Source organism: Canis lupus, chromosome 30 (genome assembly GCF_011100685.1).
Source record: "Canis lupus familiaris isolate Mischka breed German Shepherd chromosome 30, alternate assembly UU_Cfam_GSD_1.0, whole genome shotgun sequence".
In the NCBI taxonomy this organism is placed as follows: domain Eukaryota; kingdom Metazoa; phylum Chordata; class Mammalia; order Carnivora; family Canidae; genus Canis; species Canis lupus.
Window position 1 is genome coordinate 27084198 of NC_049251.1, and position 20895 is coordinate 27105092.

At 33.1% G+C, this 20895-nt stretch overlaps 1 protein-coding gene across 4 annotated transcripts in view; it reads right to left on the reverse strand.

Annotated features, from left to right (window-relative positions):
- The window catches only part of VPS13C (vacuolar protein sorting 13 homolog C), a 169144-nt gene that overhangs the window by 65315 nt on the left and 82934 nt on the right, over positions 1-20895 (reverse strand). For all 4 annotated transcript variants that reach the window (XR_005381733.1, XM_038580596.1, XM_038580597.1 and 1 more), the window contains 13 exons: positions 20645-20753; positions 16976-17112; positions 14643-14799; positions 14011-14090; positions 13410-13469; positions 12625-12790; positions 10977-11093; positions 9569-9672; positions 8367-8534; positions 7471-7775; positions 6200-6347; positions 2438-2588; positions 307-416 (listed from right to left, as the gene is read on the reverse strand). Coding sequence is in view for 3 of the 4 variants with exons in the window: in XM_038580596.1 (XP_038436524.1) it covers positions 307-416; positions 2438-2588; positions 6200-6347; positions 7471-7775; positions 8367-8534; positions 9569-9672; positions 10977-11093; positions 12625-12790; positions 13410-13469; positions 14011-14090; positions 14643-14799; positions 16976-17112; positions 20645-20753 (1812 nt within the window). In the remaining variant the exon portion in view is untranslated. The remainder of the gene's footprint in view (positions 1-306; positions 417-2437; positions 2589-6199; positions 6348-7470; positions 7776-8366; positions 8535-9568; positions 9673-10976; positions 11094-12624; positions 12791-13409; positions 13470-14010; positions 14091-14642; positions 14800-16975; positions 17113-20644; positions 20754-20895) is intronic.

Below are 20895 nucleotides of genomic sequence, written 5' to 3' on the forward strand. Positions count from 1 at the left end.
AATTTATTCAATAGAAATACAATTAATGCTTACATATACTGGATAATCATGAACTTTGAAAGGATCCTCTAACATTTCAAAGCCACTACTAAATTATTCTCCTTAAATAGTTATATATGTATACATAAATTCCTCTACTGGAGACGGATCTAAGTGGTTCAGTGCTGATGTTACTTGGAAAGAAGTAAAAAAAATTAATATGTTTATTAAATTCCATTTGGCCTAGAGAATATACATTGGTCTTGCATTGTCTTTACTTTGTTAGCATTTTTAGATTTATCTCTAATAAAGACATGGACTACATACCTGGTTGATATCATTGTTATAAAGGACAATGGAAAGAGATTCAAAGTGAAAGTCAAATTGGAGAGTGACATTTTGGTCCACAGAAAGCTTTGAGTCTGTCAAATCTTGTTCTGATGGTTCAAACATAAGTATGAAAATTAAAAAGCTTTAAGTAGGTACATTATTTTAAACTTATTTTAAAAGCTAATGATTTATTATTCTAAATGTGTATCATACTTCTAGGATTCTTTAAACCATATTATGAGACAATTAATTAAAATGGCAATGATTCACTTGACGGGATGGGATGAGCACTGGATGATATGCTATATGTTGGCAAATTGAACTCCAATAAAAATTTTTTTAATTTAAAAATAAAAAATAAAAAATAAAATGGCAATGATTTATTCTGTATATGTTTAGTACAGGACAAAATGACAGAGGCAGGCCACCTACATTTTTTAAAAAGGAACAAAAAGAAGGGGTCTTATTATGAAATTGGAGGCACAGAAAAATAAAATCTTTGACCTATAACAGACAATTAGTCAGTAACAGATTCTCTGCTAGCATCGTGTAATTCTATTTTTAATTACCTGTATCACCCAACTCAGTACGTTGACAAGAACAGAATATAATTCAATAGCTGAGTCAAACAGAGCTCAAATATAACATGGGACAGGGAGCTTTTGAAATTCCAAGGTAAGAGATTTCAAGAAGTAATTTTGTCCATTCCCTTATCTTTAGGCAAAAACTTTTTAGCCAATAAGAGTAAGAATAGATACTGCTTTCAATCATTCTTACAAAGTGATTTTATCATCTCTATTAGAGACTGATTCTATTCTTTGATCATTTATAGGGAAGCGCTCTTACAAGATGCTAGAAGAGAAAACACTGCATAATTTTAACCAGATAAATGCTTCTCCGATTTGGAAAACACTATTTTTCCTTCACTCTTCCTGAAAGTAATTCACATTCTAATCTTCATTCTTTTGCAGCTTTCATCTGAATTCACAAGTTTTCCCAAGGACCACATTAACAATATAGCCAGAACCAGATAAACAAATTGACCACAGCTGAACATAATGAGATCATTAATCACATAAAGCCTGCCTGCTATCTTTATTCATCTGTACACAGTTCCTGTCTAACCATACCAACAGCCTGCTTATCTAGCATTTATCCATACTGTAGCATAAACCCAATCTGGGGAGAAGATGCTGGCCTCACTAAGCCCAGGGAGTACTCATTACTATCCACCTGAAACAAAAACCTTTTCTGCACACTGCTCTAGTCATTTATTTTGTGATTTCAAAACACACTGGGTCCAACCACAGAAGAAGCAATATTAATGGTATTATTAACTGGGAGTTTTTTTATCTATTACTTTCTGAAGTAACAGCTGATGATCTGAACATTATAAAAGCACAGCAGTATGGGACCATTTATTAGAAGGGCAAGGGATACTTCATCTCTTTTCAGCCATGGAAACATAACCTATTTATAAGTTTAATAAAACATATGATGTTCCATCAATGACTTTAAATGATTAAAACAGATTAAAATTATGTTTTAAATAACTGTTTTGAGCACGAAGGACACTTTCATTTTATAAAAATTATCTTTTAAAAATGAATTTAAAATAATTTTAAAAGATCCCATTCTAATAATGTGGAAAATTCCCTTACATATATGACTATATCACTCTAATAAAACCAAATAAATGAAGCTGTTTTTATACAAAACAACCTTCCTTTGTTGTGGGCCAGTCATCAGTGTAGGATACCGAGATCCTTTTCTCTCTATTTTGGAACCTTACTATACTGTGTGCCTAATTTGCTATAATCTCAAGGTCCACCACCTCAGTGGCTTTTGAATTCAGCAAATTCAGCTTTTTTAAGTAAAGGGCCAACATGTATCCTATAGACAATAGGTGGTTTCTCCTCTTACAGAAGACAATGAGCATACCTCCTTTTTTGGGAGTTCCAAGGCAGCCCCAGGCCCTGTACCAAGCCAATTTTCTACAGTAAATACTACAATACTGAATCAGTTCATACCACATTATGCTAGACAACTAAAAAGACACTAAACATACATATGGCATTAACACTAATTTTTCTCCATGATGAAAGCAAAAATCTTCATTAATTTATACCTTTGAGGTTGTCGGGCCCACCCAGAACATCTTTCCTTATTCTTATAGCCTCCTGGATAGTCTGTGTAGGGCTTGGCTGTGAAGAAGCTTCTCCAAGATTTTCTAGCAAAATTTTCATTAAAACTGTTAAGTCATCTTCACTGAGAGCAATCTAGAAAGCAACAGTAAGTTGTTAATATAAAGGAATAAAAACACAGAATATCACATCCATGTTTTAATTTACAGTTCCTCATATTCAATGTCCATCTGAACAACAACAGCAAAAAAAGGAATTGGGGGAGTAAATATAGGAGATAAGTATTTCATCTTGTATAGTATGAGACACTCTGCATGTGGAAAAACACTGCTGCACCCACACCCAAGCCCCTGCATCTGTCACTCTTCATGTCTGTTCCTATCTTTCTTGTATGTTCCTGAACCTGTGTTTCTCTCCCCTCTCCTATCTCCTCATCTCCACTCGGCCTCTCTCTCTTCTGGCTCAGTACCTGCTCCCTCTTCAACTTCACTTCCATCCAAACTCAATACAAGAAGAGTGCTGTTCAATTTCTACCTTCCGCCAAGAAGCTCTCCTGCAATGTAGTTCTTATTCCCCCATACAAATACATCTGGACATGCCTAAGACATTTGTTCAACTCATCAAGAATAATGTCACTTGGAAAATAACCAAAGTGTCTACAAAGAATTTTTTCAAACCAAACCACAGAGCAGGAAAGGAATATCCTATTCATTTCCTACTTTTATAAAAGGGGATATGTGACAAGAAAAAAGGAAAGAAGAGAAAGAGAAAAAGAAAGGAAGGGAGGGAGGAAAAGCAAGAGCTTTTGAATCAGGCAGCTCTGTATCAACCCTACAACTTTAAGACTATGATATTTGCCAAGTTTCTTAGCCTCCTTAAGCCAGGTTTCTCAATCTTTAAAACAGAAATATGGGGTGCCTGGGTAGCTCAGTCTATTGAGTATCCAACCTCTTTATTTCAGCTCAGGTTGTGATCTCAGGGTGCTGGGATCCAGCAAGCTTCACACTGGGCGCAGAGTCAGCTTGTCCCTCTTCCTCCCCCTCTACTCCTCCCCCTGCCAGTGTGCACATGCTCTAAAACAAAATCTTAAAAAAATAATAAAACAGAAATAATATCATCTTCCTCATAGGTGGCTATACAACATGAAGCAGCTAGAACAAACATAGGTGCCACTGGCTCTAAGATCCATTAAACCTTTTAATCTTTCTATCTTTTGTACATTTTTCCTACACATACAGTGGTCCAAAAGACCTGTTTCAAGTACTTAAACACAAATTGATACAGGCATGCATGCATTCACAGCACCTTCTCCTTTGAACACCACAGAACCCTTTGTTCCCCAAATTAGGCCCCTATTGACAGGAAAATTTTCTGATTCCCAGCCTAAATGAAAATGGGGAGATATTTTAGCCTGAAGTAATGACCAAGGATTTCTTGTTTGCTACAAGCCCCAATCCTAGGAAAACAGATGTCACTTTAACTCCCTAGAACTTCCTTGTATCTTCATTCTCATGTGTGATACCAAGAAATAACAACTGCCTGAAAAGCGGCTAACTTCATCACCTCTTCTGGTTTGCTGTGGTGAAAAGAGCAGCTGTATTACATATTTAGACTGACCCTTCAGTAAGTCTGAAGGACAATTTAAGAGATGGCACCACAGTTTTTTAAGAACTGTCAAGATGATCTACCCAAAACAACTTACAGGTATCACTTACCATATATCCATTTTAGCTACACTCTAGACCTAGGAAAAGTACACAGACTCAATACCCAAGAAGGAGTGTTCTGAGAGGCCTGGATTGCTGACACATTAGCAGTGGAAACTATACACACTATGGCTGCATTCTTGATTTAACAAGGGTCCTTTTAGTTAAAGTGATGATCATGCTTTGATGTTAAACTGACAGAGCTCTTACTATTTTTTTCTAGTTTCTTTTGAAATACTTCCAGCATAAAGGAAAAGCAGAGAGGATACAATAATCCTCCCCAATATGCCTATCATTTAGCTTTGTCAAATCTTACAAGTTGCTGTATTTCCTTTAGGTCTTGTTTCCCCATTATAGATATGGTTGAAGCCCCATGTTTACTTCTGTGAGACCCCATCCCCTCTATGTTCCTTTTCAGAGAAAGACACTATCCTGAATTATTCTTCCCATGAATGCTTTCTTATACTTACCACTACTGCATTCCCTATAAATAATAGATAGCACTGTCCATTGTCTTGCTCATTATAAAACTTGAAATAACATAGAATTATACTATTATTTTACAACACAATTTTTTTCCATTTTTATGTTTAGGATATATCCATTTTAAGTTCTAGCTCACTCACTTTATCTGGTTTATAATGTCTACTGCATGAATATACCATTGTTTGGTCCATATTCTCTTACTGATAAACATATAGGCTTTACTTTTGCTTTCAGCAAACCTATAACCACACAATCTTTGAAAGCAAAGGGAAAAGGTCAAATATTAGCCCTGAGATTTAATCTTTCAATAGTAAGGGAGAAGTTAAAGGAAGAGTCACATACTCTGAAAGAGAGAAGTCTTTATGAATACCCTAGACACTCTTCCCATGTACCATATCTACGCATAACTACACACAGGACCTTTCATCCCTACAATAAACTTCAATTTTAACTTCTTTAATAGAACTCGGCTCCTCTGACCCTTTCTGTTTTATCCAGAACTTACTCTAAACTAATCACAGGTATTAAAAATTTACTACTAAATTTTTATTTGTTTTTCACATGCTCTGTTCAGTCACTCTCTCTCTTCCCCTATCCCCTAGTATTTGGCTTCAATGGTTTTACATACAGGCACACAAAGACCATAGGATTCCTATACTTACATAACTGTCTTTGGCCATTATCATTTCTCCCTGTAAGCCAACATATGACCTGCTAACTACACTATAAGTATTTCCATATTTATATGCTTACCAAGTTACATACTCACCTATTTAAAATGTCCACTTTCTAATTAAAAGAGTGCTTCTTTACATTAAAAATACTCCTAAGCAGGGAGGGACACCTGGGTGGCTCAGTCAGTGAAGTGACTGACTCTTGATTTCAGCTTAGGTCATGATCTCAGGGCGGTAGGATTTAGCCCCACGTCAGGCTCCATGCTCATCATAGAGTCTGCTTGCTCCTTTCCCTCTCCCCACTTGTGCTCTCTCTCAAATAAATAAATTAAGAATTAAAAAAAAATACTCCTAAAGTGCTCTGAGTGTGGTATCTAAATAGTACTTTATACTATCTTGCTATTCTACTGCCTTAAACTTTAATAGAACTTTCCAAAATTATTAATAATATTTTCAGTAGATTCCAATGAGTTTTTATCTCAGATTTCTTGCTGGATTTACCAGATACGTGACTAAAGTGAAATAAAGTGTGAGAATTAGGATGACCTCATTTTCAGTTAACAAAGTATTCCCTTTTAATGCTTCACTACTTTTTTTTTTTTTTTTAAGATTTATTTCTTTGAGAGAGCACAAGCAGGAGGGACAGATGGAGAAACTCATGCAGACTCTGCACCTGTGCTAAATGCAGTGCCCAACGCAGGGCTCACTTTCACAACCCTGAGATCATGACCCAAGCCAAAAGCAGCAGTCTGACACCAACCAACTAACTGCACCACCCAGGCACCCCTGCTTCATCACTTCTGATGTATGCTAGAATGGCATTGTGATGAATAATAAAAGCCTACCCAGCAATTTTCATATACTGTACACATATACTTACCAACATAGGTTTTAGTTTTCCTTTTATCTCCATCCCTGGAATTTGCACATACCATGCTGCTGCTAAATTTCGCTGTATGGACAAAAGTAAGTTGACTGGTTTTAAAATTTCAATGTCAGGTTGTGCCAAGCCATTCTGCAAAAGAGTTCTGAAAGATAAACAAGAATTTATTTTATATTTTTGACATTTATGTTTTAGAATGAAGACTATCATATTGTCTAACAGTTTCCATAGTTTACCTAGATATTGAAGGCTGCTATCAGAATTCTTTAAAACATGTTTCTTTTCACAAATCAATCCAAATCAGAATAAATCAAGACCTTTCTGATATAAAACCTACATAATTCTGATTTCAAAGACAGAAAGTATGACTATTACACTATTTACTACTTTCACAAAGACTGTTGAATATTAGCAACTAGCGTCATGCAAACAAATGTTAACATTTGTTTCTTTTTTTAACTTTTTTAAAAAAAGATTTTATTTGTTTATTCATGAGAGACACACACACAGAGAGAGAGAGAGAGAGGCAGAGACACAGGCAGAGGGAGAAACAGGCTCCATGCAGGAAGCCCGTCGCGGGACTCAATCCCGGTACCCAGGATCACACTCTGGGCTGAAGGCAGCGCTAAACCGCTGAGCCACCCGGGCTGCCCAATAAATAAAATCTTAAAAAAAAAAAAAAAAAAAAAAAGTCTTTCAACAGACTCAACACTTTCCCATTTGGATTCAGTAATCCTTTACATACCACACTGAGAATTCCCAAAAGTGGCAAGGTTTAGAAAGGAGAAAAAAAATCTTAACTTTTATTACATTTTAAGAAGTTTTCTCCCATTGACAGAAAATAGCTATAGGCAAAGTGAAGAATAAAAATAAGTCTAAATTAAGTATACTGAGTAAATTTTATTTTTTTTAATTTTAATTTTTTAACTTAAATTCAATTAATTAACATATATTATCAGTTTTCAGAGGCAGAGGTCAGTGATTCATCACTCTTATCACTCTTATATAATACCGAATGCTCATTATATCATGTGCCCCCCTTAATGTCTATAGAATGAAGAAAACTATATAATAAATGTGGTAAGACAAAACAGAGATTCTATGAGGCACACTAGTTTTATCACTGACCAAAAACCAATGGTCATGGTTTTATAATTATAAAAAGCAAGGATGAGAACCACAAATCATGAGAGTATTTTATCCCTACCAAAGATTTTATGAGAATTCTGTTTCTAGCAGTAGTATACAAATGAATTGTATATTTGTACCTGGACAACTTCAACTGAGTTAGCTGAATGTTCATCTTGTCAATGACTGGAGGAAGAGAATAATGTTCCATAGGAACCAAGCTAAATTTGTTTTCAACTCTGATTAAACCCAGATCTGCTACAATAGCATTTGGCGATACTGAAGACTGAGGAATGATAATAACTGGTGCTTTCAAGTTAATATCCATCAAAAGGCGGAAACTCTTTTGAGCCAAGTCTTTCATGCTGGAAGCAGCTCTTTCTGCAGCCTGGACTGTGGCTGAACTCAAAGCTTCTTTGGCAGTTTGGAAATTGTTGAGGAAGTTCTGTTGAAAGAGACTGATATTTAGATTTATTTATGATTGTATATATGGAGAGTGTAAGTCTAGACAGACACACTCTGAGATACTAACAACCATCACCTCTGATTGTTTAGGTAGAAATCCATAACTTATAACCCTTGAATAACAGCCCTGCTAAGAGGCATAAACAGATAAAAACTCTTCAGCCCATAGCATTTACATGGAAATAATTAGAAGAAAATAACTATATGGCTTTGTTGATCAATTATAATTAAAACTCATAAAATCCAATATTAGTCCTTCATAAAAATATTCTTTTAGCTAAATATCTTTAAGGGTATTTGATAAAACAACACTGAAAATACCTAATTTAAAACACAAAAAAAAGTACTTTTAAATTATGTAACAATGGAAATGTGAAAGAATGGTAACAAAGATAACAAAAAATCATCTGGTTATCCATCATGTAAAGGATTTCCTTCACTATAATATTCTGTTCAGCATCCAGGTGTTTAGCACACAGCCCTATTAGTAAATATTTTGACTAAGTTCAAATGTATAGGCAAAGATATTTAGGTCTCAATGAGAAATAAATACATTTAAAAATAAACTTACCAAAAGAGACATGAAGAATTTATGAACATAAACAATTTGGATACAACCCACTTTTAGGCTAAGTTTCCCATCCACTTTAGACATATCAGCATAGGCCTTTCCTTCTGTAGCATCTGGATAAAGAGTCATTTGGAACCTAAAGACTTCATCTCCCAAAATAGAGACAGCCTAAAATTATTAAATTAACTGGTTATTACATCAAAAGAGCTACACTATATCAAAAGAGCTGAAATATAAATAAGTTTCCTAATTAAAAATCCTTAACATATGAAGAAGCACTATTTAAATTCAACCTTCAATAAATTGTTAAAAACACTTTGCTCACAAAACTTTTTCCTATTTCTACAAAAAAAGTTTTAATTAATGGAAATATCAGTCACTTAATTGGTCAGATATAACTTACAAATCATACAGCCTATACACAATGTGAAAGCACATAATAGCCATATTCATATCCAATCCCTAACAAACTGCCTGACACATTACTATTAATGAATATACAACGAACAAATGAATAAAGGCATCTCAACCAAAAATCAAAACAAAATTTCAATATGGAAATTATTTTTCATTTGAAACATTTTCTGATGTTATTTTTTTGGTTTCTATTAATCTGTACATTCTTAGCTAAAACCAATGTGGACCTTGCCATGTATGTTTTCTTCTAGGAGTACTACGGCTTCCAGTCTTAGATTCTACAAAGCTATGGTAATCAAAACAGTATGGTATTGGCATTAAAAGAGACACATAGATCAATGGAACAGACTAGAAGGCCCCAAAATAAACCCATGTACACATGATCAATTAATTTTCAACAAAGGAGGCAAGACTACACAACGAGGAAAGACAATATTTTCAATAAATGTGTTGGACAGCTACATGCCAAAGAGTATAATTATCAACAAAACAGGACAGCTATATATAAAAGCATAAACTTGGACCACTGTCTTTATGCCATATAACAAATTTAATTCAAAATGAATGAAATACTTGAATCTCTGCCTCTCCCACCCATCTCAATATGGCCCTTTTATCTTTTGTTGTGAAGGTGCTATTCATCTAGTTTTCAAGACTTTTTCAGAGAAAATTATGCCACTTGTCTCTGTAGAATTATTATGGCTGTGGGGGGAGGTGAGTTCAAGACCTTCCTACCCTGCCATCTCGAACAGCCTCATCTTCCTGAAACCTGTTTTTTTAAGTACCTTTTTGTGAATGGACAGCAAATCAACATTCGTAATTACTATATCCTTAAGTCTGGCAAACATGTCAGTCTGCTTTGGCTTCACAGAAATAGAGGCATCCATTCCTATGGGAAACATAACATTTACAAACTTTTCATCCAACCCAAGTGACCCAATTTAGTGGTATTTTATCAAGTTAAAAAAACACTACCAAGATAAAGAATGAATAAAATTACTCTTACACATACTAAAGGTATCAACTTCTATGTATGAGATGCCGAATAAAGGTTACAATATCTTTAAGTGCTACAGGTATTTCATACATAAAAGTTGTGGAAATTTTAAAGACAAACAAAACCAAATTTCAAAGAGAATTAATCACAGGTTTTCAAACAAATATCCTGTGCACTAGCAAGATCACAAGTAGTCACGAGGAAGACACACAGTATTTCTTAACAAGCACTTATTATGAAAACTAATGCTCTGATAACTAAGCATAAATGAATATAATTTGATGAATAAATATTCATTCTACAATAAAGTGTATCTAAAATATAATCTTTCCCTCCAAAAAATTTTGGTTATTCCCATAATTTCTAAAAGCATAATGATTTTTAAAACCACTCCTTAGTAAAAGAGAATGCCTATAGCTAAGACCCAGTAATAAGTTCAACCTATTACTATGCCATCCATGAAAGAGATACTTAGTAATAACTGTTAATAGTACTTACTTTTTAACCTTTTTTTCAAGTGCTTACTATGTACCAATCTCTTTTTCTAAGTATATGTAAATGTGTATATAATCCTAAAAATAATTATTATAACTATCACAACAATCCCATAATAATTATTATAATTATCTCCATTTTACAGAAGGGGAACTAAGATACAGAAAAGTTAATTAATTTTCTCAAGGTCAGCTAATAAGTGTTAGAGCCAAAACTTGAATCTTGGCAGTCTGGTTCAAGAACCCATGGTATAATATGAACCTATTCTTTCATCAAGCTGATGATGGGTAGGTAATGCTTACAAAATTTCCTTTAGGTACTTCTATTTTGATTCTATATGTACAAAAGACAAGGGAAATAAAGATAGTAACATTTTCTTTATTTAGTGAGGAGTTGTGATATTAATTTATCAGTTTAAATTAAGGTTATATTATTCTGAAAATATAAAAGGAACATAAGCAATGAAGCCTTAGATTTATTCTAAAATTTGAAAAATATGTAAGAAATGTTTCATGTCAGCTGTGAATCCTAACAAATCCATGTCCAACATTTCAAAGTACATCTTTGAAAAGTTTCTGCAAGTCTTCAATATAAGTAAACAAAATGATGACTCATATGAAACCTAACATACACAAGCTCACTCTTCCTTGAGGTCTATGTAAAGAAACAGAAATACCTATGCCAAGGAAATCATTACTTACCACGTATTCTAATATCTGCAATGTTACACTTCTGATCACAGACAAAGACATTAAATGCATTTAATTCAGCTATGACCTTTAAATCAAACACATCATCTTGAGAAGTACTGCTAGATACTGAAAAATAACAGAAACCTTGAGATTAGCAAAGTGCAAAGATGGTATAACAGACTAAATAATGTAAAATTCACAAAAAGTACATTTTGAACTATGAAGAATCAAAAAGACTTCCGTTAAGATAACATAAAATTAATATGGATTTTACTCAATTTTAAAATGCCAATCAGAAATGAGTCTATTCCCCTCCAACTTAAGAATAAAAGCAACCTTTAATAGAATCTTGAAATTACAATTTGCTAGATGGAAACTTTCCTATAATTTTTCTTCTGGGAAAAAAGGTTTAGGTCTATGAGGCATAAATATAAAGAGCTAAAGATTAAAAAATACAAAAAAAATTATGTGTATTGTCTATAAGAATCACAATCAAATGGATTCCATTAATCTAACTTTGGTCCAGGTCTTGATTGATAAATTCAGGATATATTTTTCTAGAGATATGTCTTGATGAGGGAAACATTCCTTTTCCTATAATACTGTAAAAAAGCACAGGACATCAGTCCTTAATCACTAAGGTGATAACAGCGATTTTTTTCCCCTAAGATATAAATCAAACCATAAAACTATAATCAAACCATTAAAATCAACTAGAGAGCACAATTGGAAGACTGTTTCTCTGGATTAATAACTTTTGTAGTTTATTGTGAACTTAAACATTGCTCTTTAATTTATCCAATTGTATGTGCACATGTATGTATATATGTATGTTATATAAAGAAGTATTTCCACAGATATTAATATAACAAGTACACAACAATAAAACTCTTTAGTTTATAGCAAAAGTATTGCTCTGACACCTTGTTAAAAAATTCTCATCCTTACATCAGATTTAATATTACTAAAGCTTTATGCTTTAAAGATGTCAGTAATACAGATGTCACTCAAAACACGTAAGGGTCTAAAAATTAAATTACTAGTTTTAGATATTCAAATCACGTCATATGAAAGAAAAATAATTTAGATGATATATGGCTTGAAAACAGGTGCATGTTCACTCAGGATAACATCATATCTAACTCATAGCACAAGCCATATGCTTAAGGAACATATGCCCATAACTTTATGTGATTTAAACTCAATTTTGGTTAGAAACTAAAATGAGTCTGTCTCTTCCATGATATTCTTCTTCCTTTTGTGCCCTACAAAACACTTATGTGACTGACAGAAATGGGCCTTTGTACTATGCATGACTGTATTCATATTTTAATTTCTTCTGTTCTCACTTGCACTGAAGTGAAGGCTGCAGAGACATCAATACAAAGTACCTACGTACAACTTTATTTTATGTAAAGGATAGACAGTGAAATAAAATACAAATAGATGATTAATATTAAAATTTCTTTTAAATCTCTCACAAAATTATCCTGTCCCTACCGCAGAGGTAAAATTTGCTTACTTTTGAAATTAAATCTGTCAGAGCAGCTATAATATTAAGATGCTAAATATTTGTCTTAGCTTGAAAATATAAGTTATCATATGATTATTAAAAATTCAGACAGAAAGTATTAGACCATGACTCAAAAGTTAATACCAGCTTTGACAACGATATTTCTGGACTCCCCCACAAGTGGTTTCAGCTCAGATGATTCCTTTTCCAAATAGGAAGGTTCAGAAGATGGAACAGCAGATGATAAGAAATCCATGAAGGATAGTAAAGCTTCCAAATGAAGTACTAAGTCTAAGGATGAAAATGAAACCTAAGATAATAAACAATTAGAGAGGCAGATTTCAGATATGGTGACATTTTTATGTTATATGGTGACATATACTTATTTGTATATGTTGAAGAACAGTTCATTTACGAAAATATCAATTAAGGTTTTTTTTTTTTTTAAGAAAGAACTCACTATTAATCACTGGTTAATGTCAATCAGACAATAAACTGACAGTCTGCCCCCACTCATGCTCAACTGTTATTCAGACCTTAACTGGTGGGTTTTAAGGAAAGATACAGTAAGTAATATAGGGCCTTAGATCAATAACATTTCAGATGCATCCAGGACAGACTATATAAACTCAAATATATCGTAAACTATATCTGTACTGAGCCATACTTTTAGCCTTGTCCTTAATTTTATTCTAACCCTAAAGCCAATATGTAATTCAAATGTTTAATGCTACCATCAATACTAGGCCAAATAATCATGTATAAAATTCCCTTTAAAAGTATATTAATTGTTGGTGAGGGTGCATGGAAAGATGGCTACAAAGCTAGATGTAATCATTAACAGTGCCTTATAGTGAATTAGAAAATACTTACCTCTACTCATTAACTCCACTATGATACTGCCTTATGGTGAATTAGAAAATACTTACCTTCAGTCTCTGTTTGGTATTGTCATGAATGGTTGTAAATTCTGGTCCATCACTGTCTGCCTAGAAATAGTGGAAGATTAAACCATGGGGTTGAAAATACTAAGAACTCACACATTGAAAAAATATATATACAAATATATACTTATATAGATATATACACATGTGCCTACATATATACACACACATATATATGTACATACACATGCTCTACTTTTCAAGGATTATATGAAAACACTAAAAACATATTTCTTAATGGCAAAGAGGCATGTGCCAAAAATCCTGAAGCATTTCTCACACTCTATAGAAGCAAAAACTAAAATTCTTTATCCTATGTAGGAATAAATGCTAAAGGTAAGGGAAAATGCCAGCATATATAGATTATGATAAATTTGCTTCAGATTACCACAAAACTTTGTACATACTCACTTATTCAATATAAGGGTTAGTTCAAAAGATTATTGTTGGATGCTTGCTAATTCACTGTAATCAATGAGCTTTAGAATGAAAAATTATAGGGAGGAAAACTGAAATATGAAATATGGGAGAATTACACAACTTCATATATTCAAATATTAAAGAATCCTAGAAGGAAACCAGGTACCTTTGTCAGTGACATTTTTAGCAGCGGCTCCTCAGTTACATTAGAAGAGTTAATAATGTGAAGCGGCTCTCCTACAGAGTCTAAAAATAAAAAACACAGGGCCACTCCAGTAAGTCTTTCAGACATTTCAAATGTATTTTTAAACAGAATTTTAAGGCTTATATATCATACCTCAATAAAAGTGGCTTTGAAAAAAAAAACTCCATAAAAATTTTTGAAAAAAACCCAGTACCAGTCAATTATAACTTTTGTTAATATTTACACTACTGGTATTATTCATTTGAACAAATCAGAAAGAATATATTGAAGAAAAAAGCTATAAAATAAACTAAGGATTATTCTCAAGATGTTTGCTTTAAAGTTAGCCCCTAGAGTTCCTATAACTTTAAACATCCATAACAATTTTAAAAGTTGGCTTGATACACAATAAAAAGTGTATTCAGATATATTCTTACTTTATGGTAACTATATAGAAAATAAATTTTTAAATATCAAATTCCTTTTTATCAACATAAGAAATTTAATTAACTAAATAATTATGGTAACATTAATAAATGTACTTACTACTGACAAAAAGGTATAGACCATGTCTCTAACATGAATAATTTACACAGACTATACTTCACACTTACCACTGAACTCAAAGCATCGCATACTAATTTTTTTTAAATAAGCTTTAGCAGTCAGGTCATAGGGTTTAACTTTAGCTTCCATTCCAAGCTGCAGGACATTCAGTTCATGTAAAGGCCTTCCTTTCTTTTCTGCTTTTTTCATCAAAGTAATCACAACCTAGAAAAGGCCCCAGTATTATCACATACAATTCCACTAATATATCATGAAGGTAAGTCAACAATTTCATAGCCATTCAGACTGATATAATAAAAAAAATTCACATAATGTAAAGATGTGTACTACTATTTGTGCCTAGAAAATTGCCTAGTGTTATTTACTTTGGAAAGTACACTTACTTGTTGGGACTTCTGAAACACTGCCAGTGTATTCTAGTGATCCTTAAGGTAAGATTTAAAAAAACAAAGAAAGTAGTTCTGCCTAATTCTCAGAAGTTCTAGTCTGATGGATGGCCTTTCATCTGGAAATCTATTTGATAAATGGTCAATTTTTATACTAATCCTAAGGCAAGCTTTCTCAAGCTTGATACCATTGACATTTTGGACTGGATAATTTTTTGTAGTGAGGGAGTAGATCTGTGCATTTTAAGATGTTTAGTGGTAACAGTGGTCTCTCACACTGGTTGTCAGCAGTTCCCTCTCCTCAGATGGTGACAACCAAAAATGTCTTAAGATAGTGTCACATACTGGCTTGGGGGAATGCAAATTTGCCTCCCCTGCTTTCCATGTCCTCAGGGAATGGAACTATAATAGTATTTATTATAAATGACATTAAAAACAGCTTATGGGTTTTCTATGCATACTTGTTAATGAAGCTCATTTGCAAATAGAATGATTCATCTATCATTGTTTCAATTATTAAAGCTTATCTGCAATAACTCTAATATTAACCACAAAAACATTAAAGTGTTAAGGTGAAAGAAATTAGTTGAAAAGCATATATTTCAGATAAGAAAAGTAGAACTCACTTGTTTTAAAGTTTATTATTTTTAACTTAGAGGAAGAACATGATCTCTACTATAATGATGAAGGGAGGGCAGCCAGGGTGGCTCAGCAGTTTAGCGCCACCTTAAGTCCAGGGCCTGATCCTGGGGACCTGGGATCGAGTCCCGCATCGGGCTTCCTGCATGGAGCCTGCTTCTCCCTCTGCCTGTGTCTCTGCCTGCCTCTTTCCCTCTCTCTCTGTGTCTCTCATGAATAAATAAATGAAATCTTTAAAATATATATATATATGTTTTTAAAAAAAAATATATATATATATATATATATAATGATGAAGGGATTTTGCAAGAAAGTTCTTGCAAGTCCCTGGGTCTACTACATTTTCTCATCTACTCACCCAGCTCCTTTCCTGATCTCCTTTTCTCAGACTCTACTTATATTCCTTAAAAGCTCATCTCAAATGTCACTTCCTCCAAAAAATGTTCCCTGACACTCTCATCCTGCTTAGATGCCCCCTGCTTACTATTATAGCCACAATGTCCTCAGACACTTTTGTAATGGGAGCACTTACAAAAATTTTAACTGTTTTCTTGTTCAGAGTTTCTGCCTTTTAACTCTATCCTCAGCACTTAGCACATGCAATGGATATTTGAATGTGCAAATACAGACAAGGAAAATCCACTTACTCTTTCCTCAAGACTCTGCAGACAGAAAGCAGATAGTGGTAATAGAACATATTTCTTTTTTTTTTTTTTTTTAAAGATTTTATTTATTTATTCATGATAGTCACACAGAGAGAGAGAGGCAGAGACACAGGCAGAGGGAGAAGCAGGCTCCATGCACCGGGAGCCCGACATGGGATTCGATCCCGGGTCTCCAGGATCACGCCCTGGGCCAAAGGCAGGCGCCAAACCGCTGCGCCACCCAGGGATCCCTAGAACATATTTCTTAACGGAAAAGAGATCTGTGCCAAATATATCATATATATTTGCATGTATATTATATATGATAATATAACATTTAAAAAATATAGACATATTTTTACATGTTTTATTCTAATAAGGGTTTCTAAAATTTACAAAGGATTTCTGTCACTACTTCCCTTTCCTAACTTTCTAATATGAAATCCAAAGCAAGCTACATCCCTAAAATCATCTGAAAAGCATGTTACAGGACAAGTTACCATGTTCTCTATGAAATAGTATATACCCCAAATATAACTCATCTTTCATAAACTCTCAAATTTACTACAAATTGTATTGCTACATACAAATTATAAATAGCCTACATTGAGATTTTTTTTCATACATATCAATAATCCACAAGTTTTAGGAGAGGTGATTTCAAATATCTATTATTTATTCACTTTACAGAAATAGATGACAATTATATACCTCTTTGATTTCAAAATTCAGCAGCACATTAATAATGTCTACAGATCTCATTTCTTCCACTCCAGCTGTTGAAGTACCATGGGAAGCATGTACATCTTGTTTTGCTGTAGAAATTTCAAGCGGTCCTTTAATTTCACCTAAAGATGTTAAAAAGAAATTCTTTCATTTCCATCCACACATTTTTTTTCCACAAATACTCATTGAGGACATGTATGAGTATTCTGGACCTGTGTAAACTCTGAAAATCCACAAATTAGTAACACGTAGCTCCAGCCCTTAGAAAGCTTATGGTTTAACAGAAGAGATATAAACATTTAAAATACAAAGAGAAGATGCAGACTACACCTGGTCACATTAAATGGACAAATGTTAATAGACTATAGAAAACTGTAGAAAATACAGAACATAAAATGGTTATGGGGAGGTCAAGAAAGGTTTAATAAGAGAGTTATCATTCAGGTAGAGCTTAAGGACCTCCTCATACAGAGAAGACATCCAAGAATAAGATATTTTGGAAAATCATAGCACATCATGATAGGTTTTGGAAACAGAACAGAGTTTGCTATGATTAAATCATGAGGAGGATAACAAGAGTTAAGGCTAGAAAAGAAATAAAATGGGAGGGATGCTTACAACCTCTCATGCCATACAAAAAAGCAAAAGTAAAGCTGTATGAAACTGATACTGTGCTGAAATTCACATACCCTGAAATGCAATAAAATTGCTTTGTAAATTGTAATACACAAAACTAATAATAGTTATCATATGCCCAGTGCTTACTTCTGTGCTAGTCACTATGCTATATATGGATTGTCTCATTTCATCCTTATATCAACCCTTCAAGATAGAAACTTTACTATCTTCATTTCAGATGAGCAAATTGAGGTTCAGACAGTCAGGATGTTGCCCAACATCACAGAGATAGCAAATAATAGAGTCCAAACTCATCAGTCCCATGACAGCCTGTACTGCCAACTAACCCTCAATTTCATTACATTAGTTATCAATACTATTGCAGTGAATGTTATCTATGATCACTAACACAAGAATATTATACCATAAACCATACCAGAAAACCATATGGAAAACCACTGTTGTCAATTATTAACTCTAATAAAGAAATACATAGGGTGAGGTTTCTTAGCTATCACCTTATTCCAGTACTGTTCCAAAGCGTGATCCAGGGGAAATAACTCTAGCAAATATTTTGCTTTTACAAAATAATTCCTGAAATAGGTAAGGAGTTATTAAATAAGAAATAAAAAGCATTAATCACTTTCAAAAATGATAAATTGAAATTCATTACAATTAACTAATTCTATTGATAAAAGAGCCATTAAAAGAATGAAAAGCAAATCACAGATAGGGATAGGATATTTCTATGCCAATATCAGCACATATACATGTAACACACTAAACCAAGAAGGGCTCATATACAGAATGAATGAAGAACTCCAATATATCACTAAGAAAGAAAACTCAATGAAAATAATAGTCAATAGACTTGAGTAGTCATATCATAAAAAAAGATATCCAAATGGTCAGTAATGAGTATGATCCAAATGGTCATATGAAAAGGTTTCAGTTTCATTAATAATCAGGGAAAAAATAAGAACCATAGAAATCCCACTGTGTATCAGAAAGGATAGCTAAATTTAAAAATATTGACAATACCAAGGACTAGTGATAACATGAAACAATGGGATGCCCGGGTAGCTTAGAGGTTGAATTTCTGCCTTTGGTTCGGGGCATGGTCCCAGGTCCTGGGATCGAGTCCCACAACGGGCTAGATGACAAAGAACCTACTTCTCCCTCTGCCTGTCTCTGACTCTCTCTATGTCTCTTATGAATAAATAAATAAAACCTCATTTTAAAAAGAGAGAAAATGTGAAACAACTCTCATACATTGCTGGTAAATTGGTACAATTGGTATAATCATTCAGAAAATCGTTTGGTGTATGAGCCTAACATGTAAGGCCTACCTATACAACCAAAAGAAGACAGTATATATGTGTAACAAAAGACATGTTCATATTCATAGCAACTTTATTCAAGACAGTCAAAAAATGGAAACAGTCCAAATGCTTTCTATCAAAGGTAGAATTGATAAAATAATATTAATGCATTCACATGATGAATATGAGCAGGATTAAAAGAACTACTGCTACACATAAACAACATGGAGGAATTGCACAAACGAAATAATGACTGAAAAAAAAAAGGAAAACCAAAGAATAAATTCTGTATGACTCCATTTTTGTAAAATTCAAGAATGGGCAAAACTGATCTACCCGTGGTATTAAAAATTAGGAAGACCATTAATTCTGGTGGATTGAAGGGTAGGGTGGGTGTTTGGTACTGATTAGGAAGGGGCACAGAAAAGGCCTTCTGAAAAAAAAAAAAAAAAAAGAAGAAGAGGCCTTCTGGGACAAGCTGAAAATGTTTTATATATTAACCATGGTGATTAACAGCTACATGGTATAGCTATACATAAAAATTCACTGAATTGTACACTTAAGATTTGTGTTTTTTACTATTTGTGCTTCGTAATAAGAGTTTTTAAAAAAGGTTTTTTAAATAATAAAAATACAGTAAGATACCATTTTTCACTTAGCATTTATTTAGCAAAAATTTTAATACAGAAAGATGAACTGGTGGGAGTGCAAAAATAGTACACATTCTAAGGGAAGCAATTGGTAAGATGTGCCAAAAATGTTCAATTAAATTAATTAAATTCATTAACTTAACATATATTAAGTTAATAATACCCTTCAATCAAATAGCTCTAGTATTCCCCCACAGATATCATGCACTTATAAAACTGTATGGACAAGGATATTCAGGCAATGTGGTAAAAGACTTTTAAAACCATCTGGAATGTCAATGAACACAGACTTGCTAAATAAATTATAATACTTCAAGACAATTTAATATCAGGTAGCCATTAGAAAGAATAGACAGATCTGTACATAGTATATTTATAGAGAATGAACACCAAAATAAACTGTTATTTAAATGAAAAAAGCAAAGTGCAGAAATACACACACACACACATTTATAGGATAGTACCATTTTTTTGAAAATATGATTATATATGTTTGTGCATATAATATATATATAGAAAACAGTTTATAAAATTAAGTCTGGTAGTTACTTTGCCTTTAAATTAAAAAGCCATTGCAACTAATAATTTAAATTCTCTGAATTTTTATGGCAGGACAATTTTTCAGTATTTTCTTTGCTAAGGCGTAATTTATCAAATGTTTCAACTCTTAAGGATATTTTACTACAAAACCTAATTTAGAAATCAGATTAAGTATGTTACCATAGCTTACTGCCAACTTTGAATACTTTCATTTGTATACATGCAAATTCAATAATTATTTCAAGAATCCACCAGATTTAAAAAGCTTCTTTATGGTTCTCCTAACTTATGCAACTTAGAAAAAGTTCTGAACCTGTAACTGACTGTTGACATAACTAAGAGTCCATCAGCCCTTACTACAGTTTTATTTGATATTTATTCAACAAATAACATCTTCTTTGATTTCATGGGAACACAAATCACAATTTATAAATATATATTTGTTAATTTTATAGTCTGTCGCCCCTACTAAATTATAAAATAAGTGGATATGTGTATTATGCCACCTACTGTCAGTCTCTCACCTGTCTTTTGTACTCCTGGTTTCATTTTATTTACATCTTCAGGAGCCTCACCGAGATTTTCTGCTAGTATTCTAAATAAAAGATTAAGATCTTCTTGATTCAGATTAACCTGTAAAATATCATTAAAAGACAAAGATTCTTCATTTTAAAATGTAAATTTTAATAGAGAAAATAAATTTCTATTTATAAGACATAAAAGAAAGAATAACCTTAACACAATGACTGAAAAATTATATATTCACTACACACTT